The sequence below is a fragment of the Haliotis rufescens genome, unplaced genomic scaffold (assembly GCF_023055435.1).
Source record: "Haliotis rufescens isolate VD_foot unplaced genomic scaffold, xgHalRufe1.0.p SCAF_61, whole genome shotgun sequence".
Classification (NCBI taxonomy): Eukaryota; Metazoa; Mollusca; class Gastropoda; order Lepetellida; family Haliotidae; genus Haliotis; species Haliotis rufescens.
Window position 1 is genome coordinate 1,702,184 of NW_025964346.1, and position 16,177 is coordinate 1,718,360.

The following is a 16,177-nucleotide window of genomic DNA, read 5'->3' on the forward strand; positions in this document are numbered from 1 at the left end:
TTCAAGCATACCAATTGCTCGCATATTCGAACAGGCGTGATATTTCGTAATGTTGAATAATTGCGTAATATTGTTTTTTTTCTGAGTGGTTGTTGTCAGCACCATGGTAAACAATGCATATGGAATCCCATTAACGCACATGTTTTTATACACATTCTTGGGTAGTGTATTGCATGGGGCTTGCATAAAAGTCAACTTTTGCATTGAATGCATACTTTTCTGTAGCAGTTGCGTTTTTGTGACTTGATTCCATACATATATTAAAATATTGAGACCACCTCCGTGGTCTAGTGGTAGAGCGTCCGCCCGGAGAGCGGAAGGTCCAGGGTTCGACCCCCGGCCGCGTCATACCAAAAGACGTTCAAAGATGGTACTTGTTGTTTCCCTGTCTGGCTATGGCATTAAGGGGCTAAAACGAGGACTGGTCGGTTCGGAGTCAGTATACTGTGTCTGAGTGTGGTATTCATGTTAAACTGCGGCATGGTATCTCAGTGAGCTAGCACTATAAATCGGCATCAGTCCGGACTAGTACAAGCAGCCACACAAACACACACACGTACATGCACGTCGCTATATAAGTGCAATAATCTTGGACGCGACGTTAAACCCCATTTCACCTCATCTCACCTACAATATTGAAAACCGAACTTTACTTGTTTGAAAAATACACTAAAATATTGGTGTCACAGGAACTTTTGTTGTTGAGTAAAGTATGGCAGAGAAAGCCACCGGTCACTTAAGTGCAAGGCCTTGGCCGCAATGGTGTGACGTCATCAGCACTGTGACATCACCACCATTGTACATTTGCCGCCACGTCAGCTGGACAACCTCGGCTCAGTCTGAGGTCAGAGAGTGCAGCGAGATGTAAACAAACAGTTTTTGGCTGTTTCACGATTAATTCCAAACTCATGACACACAATTAACACAGACTTATTATATTACGAGACAGGTGTTTACACAATAATCACACATCATCTATATTTAAACTCAGTTAATTTTCATACCAAACACAACAAATGACAAACTCTATGGACATATTTTAACAAGTTTTATATCCACAAAAACACAACCAACATTCTCATCTTCTCCGGAAATATGTAACACGACGACATGAACGGCACACCACATGTCCCCCTCCACGTCTACACAAACACGACACTGACGTCACTGAGCGCCGCGGAACACCAGGTGATTCAACAGTCTCTGATTTCCCATGGATCTCACCATGTCGGTCGCTGTCCGCCCGTTGTTGTTATTGACATCGATGTCCTTCACGTTCAGAGACTGAACAATCCCCACGTCTCCTTTCACACAGGCCCAGTGAAGGACGTTCTCACCGCCATTGTCAACCCGTGACACATCAGCTCCTTCACTCACAAGGAGCTTCACCACTTCACTGTGTCCCATCACTGCTGCCCACATCACCGGTGTCCTGCCCCCCACTCCTCTACTGTTGATGTCCAACACGTTTAGAGACAGGACAAACTTCACCGTCACCAAGTTTCCACTCACACAGGCCCAGTGAAGGGTGTTGTTACCGCCATCTGTCACCAGTGACACATCAGCGCCTTTACTAACAAGGAGTTTAACCACCTCTCTGTGTCCCCACCGTGCTGCCTCCATCAGGGGTGTCATGCTCCACACTCTACAGTTGACGTTGACATCACCCGCAGACAGGATCCGCTTCACCTTCTTCAGGTCCCCGTCCGCGCTGGCGTAGTAGAGGTCGCGGTCTGCTTGTGATGGAGTCACTGTAACACAGAGTAAACTCAAAGTGTTGATACGTGACATGAACATCGATACATCATTAACTACTTCCTATATGGATATCAACTTACTGAGGATATGGTTTATGTTTTGAACTAAGAATAATCGATTTATGTGACATTTTTTAAAATGCTTTCTTCTACATTCAGTAGCTGTGTATAGCTGGGGAGTGTTAACGTTTGTGAGCTGAGCTTTATAAGATGAAGTCAGACACTGTCAGTACAATTGCTGTTTGAAATTATTAAGATAATATAATATGTATAATTACAGTGCTTTGCATAAGCTTGTTCATTGAATACACTGTATGCATGAAGGGTTAGGAGTGAGCTTGCTGCCCGCTGGGTTCTCCCACCTACCGTGTGAAGCAGTGGAGAGCAGTGGAACCCTCTCGCTCTGGCTGTGATCCTTACTCAGATCACTCACTGCTGAATTAGAAATTATAAATATATAGTAGCGTAGTGATTGTCAAGTAAACTTAATGACTCTCATAAATATGCAACACAAATATAAATGCTATCTACCCCGCGTGTCTACACATCTGCTTTTTGGATTGAGCTTGATGACATGTTTGAAATTAAAAGGATAATAAGATAATACATTTATCAACTTGTTAATTGTAGAGACTGTTAAAAGGAAAGTTGCGGAGTAGAATCTAGGCTTCCTGGCTGATATGTATACATGGTGATCAGGCCAAATATCATACAAAGTTGGACAATGACACAGTCTTCGAAATGCTGGTGTAAGAAGGTGAAATAGTGATAATTTTCATGGTCAAAGGTAAATAACCCTTTGGCTGGGTGCGCTAAAATACTTGTCTTTCGATGTGAACACAATTGGTGATGTATTTGTATATGTGATGTATATGTATATGTGATGTATTTGTATATGTGATGTATTTGTTGGTTTAAATTAATCTTGACCGTCCGGGCCAAGTCAGAGCAAACACATGTGGCAGAGATTTTCTTGAGAAAATACCATAAAAGACTTCGAGCATGCCTGATATTTTATGAAATTATGAAAACACGGTCTAGCATGCCAACATGTAATGTTCAAGATAATATAAATTGAGAATAACCAGTATTTATGATCTGCCGAAACAGATGTAGGCAGAATAGCTCTGAAAATATCCATGGACTACTAATAAAACAGTGATGACACCAGGTGTTCGCGACAAGGGTAAGGACGTTTTGCAACACATTCATTTTTAATTCTGGATTTATTTATTTTGTAAATTGACACATTGTCGGAAACGTTTGGCTCATGACCTGCACATTTTCCTTTGCTCAAACTATAGTTGTTCTCACACGAGGAGCGCTTGTGTTGGTGTGTGACTTCAGTGGGGGTAGAAACTGGTGGGGTGTAGCAGCTTGCTAGAGGCCTGTTGTCTTTGTTACTGCAGTGGAGACCTATAGAATGCCTGTTTTGGTGATAAATTCTGTTGTTTGTGTAGCTACAGTGAGTTAGAGCCCGTGGACTATGTGAAGTCAGTCGTGGGGCTAAAGTCTGTCGACTGTGTGACTGCAATAGAAGCATTGGATGCCTGTCTTGGAGGTAAAGTCTGTTACCTTGGGTACCTTGGGATGCCTGTCCTGGTCATACTGTCTGATGAAAATGTGGCTGCAAAAGGGAGCTCGGGGTGCCTGCCCTGGACACTGTGTCTGATGAAAATGTGGATGCAATAGGTACCTTGGCGTGCCTGTCCTGGACACAGTGTCTGATGAAAATGTGGATGCAATAGGTACCTTGGAGTGCCTGTCCTGGACACAGTGTCTGATGAAAATGTGGCTGCAAAAGGGAGCTCGGGGTGCCTGCCCTGGACACAGTGTCTGATGAAAATCTGGATGCAATAGGTACCTTGGAGGGCCTGTCCTGGACACAGTGTCTGATGAAAATGTGGATGCAAAATGGAGCTCGGGGTGCCTGCCCTGGACACAGTGTCTGATGAAAATGTGGATGCAATAGGTACCTTGGAGTGCCAGTCCTGGACACAGTGTCTGATGTTTGTGTGGCTGCAATAGGGAGCTTGGGGTGCCAGTCCTGGACACAGTGTCTGATGTTTGTGTGGCTGCAATAGGGAGCTTGGGGTGCCAGTCCTGGACACAGTGTCTGATGTTTGTGTGGCTGCAATAGGGAGCTTGGGGTGCCAGTCCTGGACACAGTGTCTGATGTTTGTGTGGCTGCAATAGGGAGCTTGGGGTGCCAGTTCTGGACACAGTGTCTGATGTTTGTGTTGCTGCAATAGGGAGCTTGGGGTGCCAGTCCTGGACACAGTGTCTGATGTTTGTGTGGCTGCAATAGGGAGCTTGGGGTGCCAGTCCTGGACACAGTGTCTGATGTTTGTGTGGCTGCAATAGGGAGCTTGGGGTGCCAGTCCTAGTCATTGTATCTAAGGAGTGTGTGGTTACATGAGAGAAATGTGTTTTGTGTAACCAGACAGTAATTGCAAATAGCCTACAACTGCAAGAATTCGGTCCGACATCACCACATTCATGTGGCATGTGTAAATATATAGAACATCTAAACTGACGACCTAAAGAAACTTCACCATAGTTTTAAATCACTCAAGTTAAAAAAACCACAAAATATAGATGCATTAAGTTTTGACAAGATCGAAATCAACATTTAAAATAACAGTCATACGGCATCAGATATTGGCACGACATGTGCCTGAATTGAGGTGGGGTAGCAAAAAAAAGTTTTGACTGTGATAGGAAAAAGGCCCATACATCTAGAATCGACCAAGTTTAATAGCACGTCACAGTAATAGCGTGTATGGCCATCCTCTGGTTGAAGATACGCAAAAACTCTCCAGCGCACATATAGTTTCAGTCCTCTTATGACGTCACGTGTGATACGTCGCCATTCTTGTTTGGGAACTGGATCAGTTCGTGTTTGTTAGTTGGGGGATGAGGTCGCTGTCGAACACGACGATCCATGACATCCAAGTAGTGTTCTACGGGGGATATGTTTGGGTAAGATAAAGGCCAAGGCATCACGTTGACGTTGTTGGCTGTAAGGGAGTTCTGTACAAGTCAGGCTGTATGGGTCTGGCGTTGTCATGCTGATGAAGGACGCTACGCGGCAGCTGTAGTAGAAATGGCAGGACAATCGGACGAAGAATGTCATCCATCTAACGCTGAGATAAACGATGACCAGTTTTTTCCTCTTCTGCCCACAAATTCCTCCCAAGACCATAACACACACACCCTCCACCATGCAGCATGTCGCCGTTGGTTCTCTCCTTAGGCGGTAAACACGCTGTTTTTCATCATCTCTGAACAGACACAGCCGGCTTTCATTAGTGAAGACGACCGTCTGCCACTCACGTCACTGCCAAAGACGTACAGTCTGGGCCCATCTCAATATCTGACGACGATGTTGCGCTGTCAATAACTGTCCTCTGGAAGCTCTGGCAGCCCTAGTTCCTTCAGCTCTGAGTTGCCTGGCCACTGTCTGTCGAATAACCATGTGCCCTTAGGAATTCGTCGCTGATGACGTCAGAGTCAGGAAGCAATTCGGATGAAGCAAAGTATCAATTACCGGTCTCTGTTGGGCGTGATTACCATGGGTCTGCCTGTTCTTGGCTTGTCTGATGTCTGTCTGTAACCTTGCATTAGGTTTCTTACAGCAACACGGGAGCAACGTGAACTTCTAGCGTTGTGGGCATGAGTTTCCCCCATCTGTATCATACCCAGGGTCCTATCGGTTTTTTTCGGGTGTCAGTCATATGCCGTCTTCTAAATGTCTTTGGCTGTACAATATTATGCTGTCATGAAGGCAGTGAGGTAGCACCTACGGCATATAGTTTAATTCAAAGCAAAAAGTCTAACGTTGAAGACATCTCGCTTTCTCCATGAAATCAAATATCATGATACAGGGTTATCCATAATTAGTTTCCCTGGATGAATAGTTGCTGACAACGCATTAGTGACAGAATGATAATCCACCTCTTGACAAATGTTATGAAACAGCGTCTTTCAGTCTCATAATTTGACATACTATCATCCTAGAGGATGGCTTGAGTATATGGTGGATAAGATGGCTGTCAATGAAAGCAGTGTGAATTATCAAAAATATCAACTCAATTCTGGCACTCATGAAATGTGGAACATGAACGTCCAAATATCGAAATAGGTCAATAAAGGGTTGCATTCAACATGATTAGATGCATACTGTATTCTGTATATGTCAAAGTATGCTTCAAGTAAAATATGAAAAAGTAATACATCACTTACAAGCCCTTGGATTCCTGAAAAAGAATAAAAGGCAGTAAGTGAACTGCAATATTTAAATAAAGTAATAATGTGTTTAACAGTAACAATGGGGGCAGGGCTGGCTCAGTCGTCGTAGAAGCTGCAATTTGCGCATGCCATGGCATGGCAAAGACCTATGATCGTATGAATCCCAGATCACCCTGATTATGTGTCTTGGTTTGTCAGCACCATACCCGTGCTCGCGGGTGTCACTGAAGTGGTAAACGTCTGAGACCTGCATCACTTACGGCTTTCCTCCCAGATCAAGCTGACACGCCATGATATAACTGAACTACTGCCCAAGGCGGTGTTAAACCAAACTTACTCACCCACCCCTACCGTAACACTACCAACAATCATTTAGAGAAGATACTACCGCATGTTTTAAAGAACAGTTCTTCTTGATAATTACCTTTTTGTCAGCCACGTAAACCCTTTGTCAAACGTTCTTCTACATCGTGGACTGCAAAGATATTAATAAGATTATTAATAATACACAGGGTAGCTGCTTGATATTTCCTCGTATGCACCAACCCCTTGTGGTGACCCCACACGAATACATGTTAATATTTGTCAGTTAAACCGTGCCTTGTGTTAAATTAAAATGAACGACCGGATACAATACCAACTCAAACACAAATGGTTTTCACTGGTAACATGGTAAATATAAAATAATATTCGTGTATTCGTAAAACTGGAATCCTATAGATTGTAGTACTACATTATACGCATGGAATATGTAGGTACGATGAACAAAATGAGTTGATCATAAAGTAGATGCTGAAGTAGTGTGAGTTAGTTCCCGATCCACAATAAGAAAACTTACCACTTCCAGCAACAAATTGTCAAAAAGATAAAGATCACAACAGGTAACATCCACATCCATTGCATACTCTGTGTACTGTGCCCCCAATCTGTAACAAACAAACACAATATGACTAATAAGTCTTGTTTCCCTTTGTCACTATACGTCGTTCCTTTAAACAGGCCTTTCGAAATTTTCCTGATCAGCTTTGATTATATATACTGTGTACCTTATCAACCCGACAGTTACATGCGGTTATTGTCAAAAACAGTGTAATTATGTACGTAGAACAAGATTTTCCTTCCTCTCAGATGAGAAATATAAACAAATGGCCTACTTTAGTGATGAAGTCTTGATAAATCATAGATATTAGCCACTTAAGGTTAATTTTCATTTGTTTACATTCAACAGATTTAGTATTCATCATAATACTGTTTATTGCTACTTTTGAAATTCCATTCATCGTTTGTCCAACTGAACAAGTATTAGTTTACTAGTATTCATTCTCTGGCCTCGAGAGCCTGACACTATTTGAAGTTGTTCAATCTGTGGTGAGTCAATAGCCTGGGTCCTTGATTGGATTCGACCTATTTACCTGTTTCTGCTTCACAATAATCTCCTGTATATCTCCCTCTGCAGCCATGGGTACAATGTCCACTTCCTTGATGACAGGTGTCCGCAATACAGTTCCCGCCACACAGCTTCTCACATCGGTCGCCATGCCAACCACGCCGACATCCCCGAGTGCACGTTCCTGTGTCAGTCTGACAGTAGTTGGTGTTTCTGTCGGAACCCAGGGCACAGCCTGGAGGACAGCCTTGATCGCATGTTTCCCCAAATCTGCCCCAGTCACATGGTCTGAAGGTAGTGGTCACTGCAACACAGACACAGCTTGTGAGAACACTATCAGACAAAACGTCTGTATATACATGTAAGTACATATCCCTGCACACATCCTGCCCAAGTCACATGATCTGTAGGTAGTGGTCACTGCAACACAGACACAGCTTGTGAGAACACTATCAGACAAAACGTCCGTATATACATGTAAGTACATATCCCTGCACACATCCTGCCCCAGTCACATGGTCTGTAGGTAGTGGTCACTGCAACACAGACACAGCTTACAAGACACCATAAGACAAAACGTCCGTATATACATGTAAGTACATATCCCTGCACACATCCTGCCCCAGTCACACGGTCTGTAGGTAGTGGTCACTGCAACATAGACACAGCTTGTGAGAACACTATCAGACAAAACGTCCGTATATACATGTAAGTACATATCCCTGCACACATCCTGCCCCAGTCACACGGTCTGTAGGTAGTGGACACTGCAACACAGACACAGCTTGTGAGAACACTATCAGACAAAACGTCTGTATATACATGTCATTACATATCCCTGCACACATCCTGCCCCAGTCACACGGTCTGTAGGTAGTGGTCACTGCAACACAGACACAGCTTGTGAGAACACTATCAGACAAAACGTCTGTATTTACATGTAAGTACATATCCCTGCACACATCCTGCCCCAGTCACACGGTCTGTAGGTAGTGGTCACTGCAACACAGACACAGCTAGTGAGAACACTATCAGACAAAACGTCTGTATTTACATGTAAGTACATATCCCTGCACACATCCTGCCCCAGTCACATGATCTGTAGGTAGTGGTCACTGCAACACAGACACAGCTTGTGAGAACATTATTCGACAAAACGTCTGTATATACGTGTAAGTAAATATACCTGCACCCAACCTGCCCCAGCCACAAGGTCTGTAGGTAGTGGATACTGCAACACAGACACAGCTAGTGAGAACACTATCAGACAAAACGTCCGTATATACATGTAAGTACATATCCCTGCACACATCCCGCCCCAGTCACACGGTCTGTAGGTAGTGGACACTGTAACACAGACACATCTAGTGAGAACACTATATAATGACCCGTTCGTATATACATGTAATTGCATATCCCTTGAACACATCTCATATAATGCAATCCTGCACTATAAGTCAATTATCCGATTCCGACAATATAATGAGCATCTGTTCATGAATCACTATCTAATATTGATGACACCAGATAATCGGGAAAAGGTGAGCTTATCCTGCCACACAGGTGTCATCCGTCAAACACATGCAAGGCAAGTCAATTGTTCATGGGACATATGACACAGTCGGGAATTGCATCGGACATCATATTGGTCACGTCCACTTCAATCTTCCACTTCATCTCAGAATCTTTTTCAAGTATCCATCGTACTTGTTGGACACAGAATCATGCCCTATTCTTTTGGTTTGAAATTAAGCTTTTACATGACAAATCATGATTTTACGAAAAGTAGACAACATATACAAAAGACTTTGAATAACTTGAAAAATACACAAACACGGTTTATTGAGCAGCAGTTGTAACAAGTACATAAGAATGCCATTTAAAGAATAGTAGTTACACAATGGCCTTCCGGTGACTTATCACTGCTAGGGTCAAGAGTTCTACCCATTTGTGTCAAACTAGACCAGTCCTATAAGTGAACTATTGTTGATTCATTTATTGTATTGCCTTTGAATGATACACTTGTGTTACTGTTACAGAAAATAAATCTGATACAGTTGCGGATTTATACACAGCTAATCACGTTGCAACACGCAACCTTCAATAGACCATGCATTCAACAATGGGAAAATTGTTCAACCTAGATATTTAACAAAGCATTTTTAAAACTGTAAAAATCTGTAATAGTTGAATAGTCCTATGACACTAGCACCTGCCAATCTAATTTGTTCCATCTTATCAACATCTATACTAAGTGTCTATGATCTGACTCAACTCTTACACATAACTTATCAGATTCTGTGTTTATAGAGGTTATCACGCGTGTGTTTTGGGATGGTAAATATCCAGTATGAAGAATAAACATTGCATTTTGCGAGCCTTGACGAGCTAAATACTGTAAATCTTGAAATCTATGCATCTCCAATAAATACGACTGCTGACCCCTGGCTAAAAATGCGACTCCCCCGATCCCCAATCAAACAGCAAATGTCATCGCTTATTAACATTTCATAAAGAACTTCCGTATTAACTATAAACGGTGTTTTCCTAAAATTAAACACACAGTTCATATGTTTATTCTGTTGACTGGCCTTAAGGAAATTCAAATGCAATAAAATAATTGAATCAACAACAGTTCACTGATTGGACTGGTCAATGATGCCTAGTGTGACACAAGTGGGTAGAACTCTTGACCCCAGCAGTGATAACTCACAGGAAGGCCATTGTGTAACTTCTATTCTTTAAATGGTATTCTTATGTACTTGTCACAACTGCTGCTCAATAAACCGTGTTTGTGTATATATTCAAGTTGGTATTTCCGCTATTCAAAGTGTGCAATGAGGCCATCTTATTGCTTATAGTCATTTTGGAGACATCAATGCGAAGTTTCATTAAGGCGAACAAAGATCTCTCGCATTTCACGCATTTAATTCACGCTTGCGTTAATTTCAAGATTTACATAATGTCTATTCCTAATACAGGATATTTACCATCGCCAAACACACAAGCGTGATAACCTCTTTATTATATAATGTCATACAGTTCTGCGCTCAAAAATCTCTTTCCATCTCTCACAAACATTACCTAAACATTTCCTGGAATGTGCGCAATAATATATACAACGTCAGAGGGTAAGTGATGTGTCAGTCCGGCAGTGACAGTAGCAAACACAGTTCCCACTGAAACCTCTTTCTGATACAGTGGAGTAACAACATATGTGCGAAACAACAATTGCCAACACAAATTCTTTTACTTGACTTTCCCGGCAATCCTTCTGTCCGATAGAGTAACTGCCCTTTATCAAGGGAAACTACTCTTCCTCTAGTCTATGAAACGTCACGGTCACAGTCAGACGTTGTTAACAGTCTGTCCTGTCATAACATTACGATTACGAAGTGCAGTCAGATGTACACACAGCGACAAAACGAGACAAATAAACAATTCGAAAATATTGCGGCCAAATCTAACTGTTGTAATTTGAGGAAAAAGTTCCAATCCGCAGAGGTCTTTAAGCACAAATGGAAACTCATTCCGCTTGGCTGGTGACCTTGCAAAATAGTTTTGCATTTATATCGCAAAAAGTTGCCACAACATGTAAAATGCCTTAACTACCTCACAGTTAGACAATAATTTTCAGTATATCAGACCAATATATTCTTTTGATGATGATAGCAATTATCCCTTTAGTTTCTCCAGATTCCCGATGGTTAATTTTGACTCGATCGCCGAGTTACAAGGGCAACGCCATGTTTGTTTGTAAACACTGAAAGTAGTCCCCATTTGACCTTTGATATTTGCATCTCTATCCACATATGACCCCAATGGAATCGTTTTTATTCATTGGCTTTATCCTGCCAACAAACCTGCCCATTATATGATTAATAAATGTGTCTATGTACCTGCTGTCTGTATCTGTGCACCTGTTGTTATGTTACAGAAGTATCCAATGTATCCATCTATACACCCGAGGGTACATCCCCCGTTGCCTTGGTTGCAGATGGTGCTGATGCAGTTCTGACTACAAAGTTGATCACAGTGGTCACCATGCCGACCACGAACACACCCATGTAAACACTCCCCAGTGTCTTTGTGACAGGGTCGGAGGTTTCTGCCAGGAAGAAGTCCACAGTGATCTGAACATAGTCGGTCACAGTTGTGTCCATACTTGCCCCACTCACACACCGGGACACCCTGTAGCACAGAAACTGAAAACAGAAGTGAAATGAGATACATGTCTACCTGATTGCCGACGTGTTTGAAGCTTGCATGACAAGGCTAGTGATCATAGATCGTGGTCATGGAGGCCCAAGCCATCTAAGGAGTAAACACAAGTAAGATGGCTACCCCAGATTCGCACTGATGATCCAGGTCCAGGTTTGTCAGCACCATATCCTGCTCGTTGCTTTCACCGAAGTAGGAAACGTCAAAGACCAGCTTCACGTAGGAATTTTCCCCCACATTTAGCTGACACGTCATTCAAAACGGTGTTAAACTCAAGTCACTCACATTTAAGATCATATGACTATGAGTATGAACCTTGGTTACTGAGGGTTACTAAATTCCACTGTCGGGACATAGATCTAAGACAGGTCGACTTCAGTCTAGTTAAACATAACAATGGTCACAGTTGAGCCTGCAATTGGCTCGCTTGTAAATATGCACGTATCAGCTATATGATCTTGTTCTACCCAGCTGTTGTTCACTTGCTTGATAAAGATACCTGTATCGAGGCGTTGTATTTTAGCGTTAATGAAGCTGAAATCTATGTAAACTCTGTTCTCATTGTTACTTCTTACTGCCACTGTATATATTTATACAAGTGAGTACGCTTGACGAGGTCAATATACAAAAACAAGGACCTTGGACAGGCGGAGGTTCGGTCATACCACGGAAGGGGTCGGGCCTGAGGTCCGTGTTTCTGCATATTGACCTCGTCAAGAGGAATCACTGTTTTATATAATCTATATTTAGTCAGTGACACGGGTAAACATTTTTGTATCTGTACCATGTCGATATACAAAAGTCACTTACATACTATTATCAGCAACGATCCAAACATCACAGCATATAGCCAATCCCTTCTGTAAAATAAATAACATTAAACAATTATGACGACGTCACATAATTATTGTTGTGGTTGATTTTGAGCCAGGAATTCACTGGCCATTCAGAACAGTATGTTGTACAAGTGAGGCTGAAGGAACTCTAGGTCATTGTGAAAACTTATTAAGAGAAACCACTCGAATCTGTTGATTCCAGAATCAACATATTTCCATGATTTCTCCATTACGTAATCGAGGCTCTAGATATGTGTGGGACAGACATAAGTTCATGTCGGGTAGACAGCAGTAAGACTTTCATATTGCCATGGGTCAATCGAACGGCCATATGTATAGCTTGGTTATATATGCACTTTGTCTGTAGGTCTCTATTTTGTCATACAAGGAAACAATGTGTAAGTAAATAGTGTAAGGTTGGGTGCTTGGACACTTTTTACAATATACATTATACTCCGACAACCCACTGTGCAGTACCTATTCCCCGGTTGTTGATCAGATAGTGGGACCTACCCTCTCCACTCACCTAGTTTCTACATTGTCACACACCCAAGTGGTTTGTGTTTCATATATTTTTTAACACATATTAAGATTATTTGACAAAGTGCAATTAATAAACATTTTAACACGCCTCATCAGATCGTGTTGGTTATATGATTGTCTGAGATCATTTGTTCTCACTCAGGGCATCGTTACAGCCATTTTCATTCCACTGATTGATATAAAGGAGACCAGTGAGGCCGCCTCATTATAGATCCGTGCATAGAGTATAAGAGAGACAACAGATATCCACAAGAGCAATATTCTAGCAGCTCTAGTATTTGGTGTCTACATTTCACAAGATTTTAGGTACAATCGAGCAGGTTCATTCTACGAAGATTTCAACGAGCGTCATACGATTCCTACCCAAAAGGTGCTTGATCAAGGTGACAACATTCAAGGCCTTTGCATAGCTTTCAAAAAGCTGTGATTGCAGACATGTGGAGAACATTTCCAGATTTGATGCCAGAAGCTTTCTATCTATTTCGTTTGACTCTCTGTTTGCTGGTAAGCAACTACCTATCTACTGCGTACTGATTCCATATCTCGGTTTTGGCTCCATATGTCCTCGTTATCGTCACCGTATGTCTGTGGTATCAGCTCCCAATCTACCGGATATCAACACAATATAATTATTCTCTTCATCTATTGGCTGTTGAGTCCATATCCAATTGGTATTGAATATCTATCAACTGGGTATTGACTCCATACATACTGGGTATTGACCCTCTATCTACTTGAACTTGACGAGGCACATGAGTAGCATATGGCATAGGCAGTGTTTAATGGACAGAGCAATCTAATGAGAAAGGTGGCTGTGGTTTGAAGACGAATTGTCTTGTTAATTAATTTCCGTTTTCATATATGTTTATATTCTATTTGTTTATATTCTATATGTTGATATATGTTGATATTTCGACTACTTAGGTTTTTGTTAACAATCTATACAGCAAAAAATAATGAAATGAAATTTATAATCCATTTTGCACCATAGATATGACATTTACTATTTCATAAACCTGTTTAAGTGCATAGTTAGACCACGTGCCACATGACACCATTGTCTCACAACTATTCAGAACTTTGAAAAATTTCATAGTCAAAGTTGGTAAAAACTAGAAGGCCGCAATACATATCACAGGAAAGTGCAAGTTACTGAAATAGGTACGCCCCTTTTATCCCTGTGTTCTACTGCCTTTACAATACATGCTTCCTGACTTCATTTATGGACGCTCTTAAAACGCATATAACCATAGTCGACCTACCCTGTGGAGTGCACTTGTAAAAACTGATAAGACATCGGGTCAACATGACCTCAGTGACACTCGTATCACGGGTGGTATTGTTTATTTAGGTTGAAACCTGATCTACAGATTACACATATGGCCCTGTCATAGCGGCACAGAAGGTTATCGCTGTGTGGTTCTTTTTGTGTATATTCCAACGCATGATGAAGAAAGTAGATCACAGTTGCTATAAAACACGCGGGATGACGCTCGTGCATGTCGTACTTATTATTGACCCAAATGAGTCCGACATCAATGTGATTATAAAATCACGTTAAATATACTTTAATACTAACATGCGGCTCTAGTATTAGATTGCTATATGGAAGATAGCTACGCGATAAATCACAAAGAGCAAGGAAGAACGAAGCGTGGGTTATTTCACAATAAAACATTGTTCTATGTGCCATTGTTCTAGATTGAAGTGTCGACGTGGGGATTTTGAAAATATACGGGAAATACCAAACTTAAGCCACCTGTAGTAAATGGACTTGTCGAATGCTATTCAGGGAGTCATCGTTATTAAAATTAAGGGAACTATTTTTAAACACACTTGATCAACATCCTCAAAGAGGCTGTACGTAATGTTAATATAAGAAATATTTCTATCTTACAAACAAAACACTGCAGGGAGAATAAACTACTCGGGGCTGCAAACCTCATTGTTTATTCTCCCTGCAGTTTGTTATTGTACAATAAACAACAGCCACTCGTCGTTTATTTCTTAATGAACGTATGTGACGTCTGTGTTAGATGCTGTAATACTGTCACGCGACTCTAGTATTGTATTGCTGTTGAACGTATGTGACTTTGCTCTGTTAGATGCTGTTGTACTGTCACGCGACTCTAATATTGTATTGCTATTGAACCTATGTGACTTTGTCGTGTTAGATTCTGTTGTACTGTCACGCGACTCTAGTATTGTATTGCTACTGAACGTATGTGACTTTGCTCTGTTAGATGCTGTTATACTGTCACGCGACTCTAGTATTGTATTGCTGTTGAACGTATGTGACTTTGCTGTGTTAGATGCTGTTGTACTGTCACGCGACTCTAGTATTGTATTGCTACTGAACGTATGTGACTTTGCTGTGTTAGATGCTGTTGTACTGTCACGCGACTCTAGTATTGTATTGCTACTGAACCTATGTGACTTTGCTCTGTTAGATGCTGTTATACTGTCACGCGACTCTAGTATTGTATTGCTACTGAACGTATGTGACTTTGCTGTGTTAGATGCTGTTGTTCTGTCACGCGATTCTAGTATTGTATTGCTACTGAACGTATGCGACTTTGTCGTGTTAGATGCTGCTGTACTGTCACGCGACTCTGACATTGTATTGCTACTGAACGTATGTGACTTTGTCGTGTTAGATGCTGTTGTACTATCACGCGACTCTAGTATTGTATTGCTATTGCACGTACGTGGCTTCTGTGTTAGATTCCGTTATACTGTCACGCGACTCTAGTATTGTATTACTATTGAACGTACGTGTGTTCGCCTTTTTCATCTCCAATGAAAGCAATATAGTTCTTACCTGAAATTACACTCACGTTTTGACTCCCTTCACTTCACCAATATGTCCACCCCTCCCACGTTCTGCGCACTACACTGTAGCAAGGCACACCTCGACCCAGTAGATAACACTGACGTAAACATTAGGTAACCAAGCAATCTGCACAGATCGAAGTCCCCGACCCACACACACAGCCTGAAATGTGATCCAGCTAGTAGAGGGAAAAAACACCGCATGATTTAAAGACTACTTGTTAAATGCACGCTCACACGCTATGCACAGGTGCCTCCCTTTACAGCAACCAGTCGATTTACCCCAGTGGTATAATCGAAATACTGTAGTGTAAGTATGTGCTGAAACACGCACTCACCCAAACTCACTC

At 41.8% G+C, this 16,177-nt stretch overlaps 1 protein-coding gene across 4 annotated transcripts; it reads right to left on the reverse strand.

The window, feature by feature from the left end:
- Nucleotides 1-1,033: 1,033 nt before the first annotated feature.
- On the reverse strand, nucleotides 1,034-15,952 carry LOC124125022 (probable palmitoyltransferase AKR2). Of its 4 annotated transcripts, none has more exons than XM_046488338.2 (9): nucleotides 15,817-15,952; nucleotides 12,427-12,476; nucleotides 11,295-11,600; nucleotides 7,421-7,699; nucleotides 6,847-6,934; nucleotides 6,433-6,483; nucleotides 6,003-6,016; nucleotides 2,124-2,192; nucleotides 1,034-1,751 (listed from the first exon to the last, which is right to left on the reverse strand). In XM_046488338.2, the coding sequence occupies exons 2-9, from the start codon at nucleotides 12,452-12,454 to the stop codon at nucleotides 1,165-1,167; spliced, it is 1,422 nt and encodes a 473-aa protein (XP_046344294.2). In that variant the 5' UTR covers nucleotides 12,455-12,476; nucleotides 15,817-15,952; the 3' UTR covers nucleotides 1,034-1,164. The 4 variants fall into 4 exon arrangements, with proteins under 4 accessions (XP_046344294.2, XP_046344295.2, XP_048242788.1 ...); XM_046488339.2 differs by having other exon boundaries at nucleotides 15,833-15,931; XM_048386831.1 differs by lacking the exon at nucleotides 11,295-11,600.
- Nucleotides 15,953-16,177: the final 225 nt, after the last annotated feature.

Coding starts and splice junctions, on each gene's coding strand:
- LOC124125022 (XM_046488338.2), bottom strand. CDS start 12,454: ATGTTTGGATCGTTGCTGATAATAGTAT. Junction 6,935..7,420: donor TTATTGTGAAGCAGAAACAG/GTAAATAGGTCG, acceptor TGTTTGTTACAG/ATTGGGGGCACAGTACACAG. Junction 6,484..6,846: donor ACAATTTGTTGCTGGAAGTG/GTAAGTTTTCTT, acceptor ATATCTTTGCAG/TCCACGATGTAGAAGAACGT.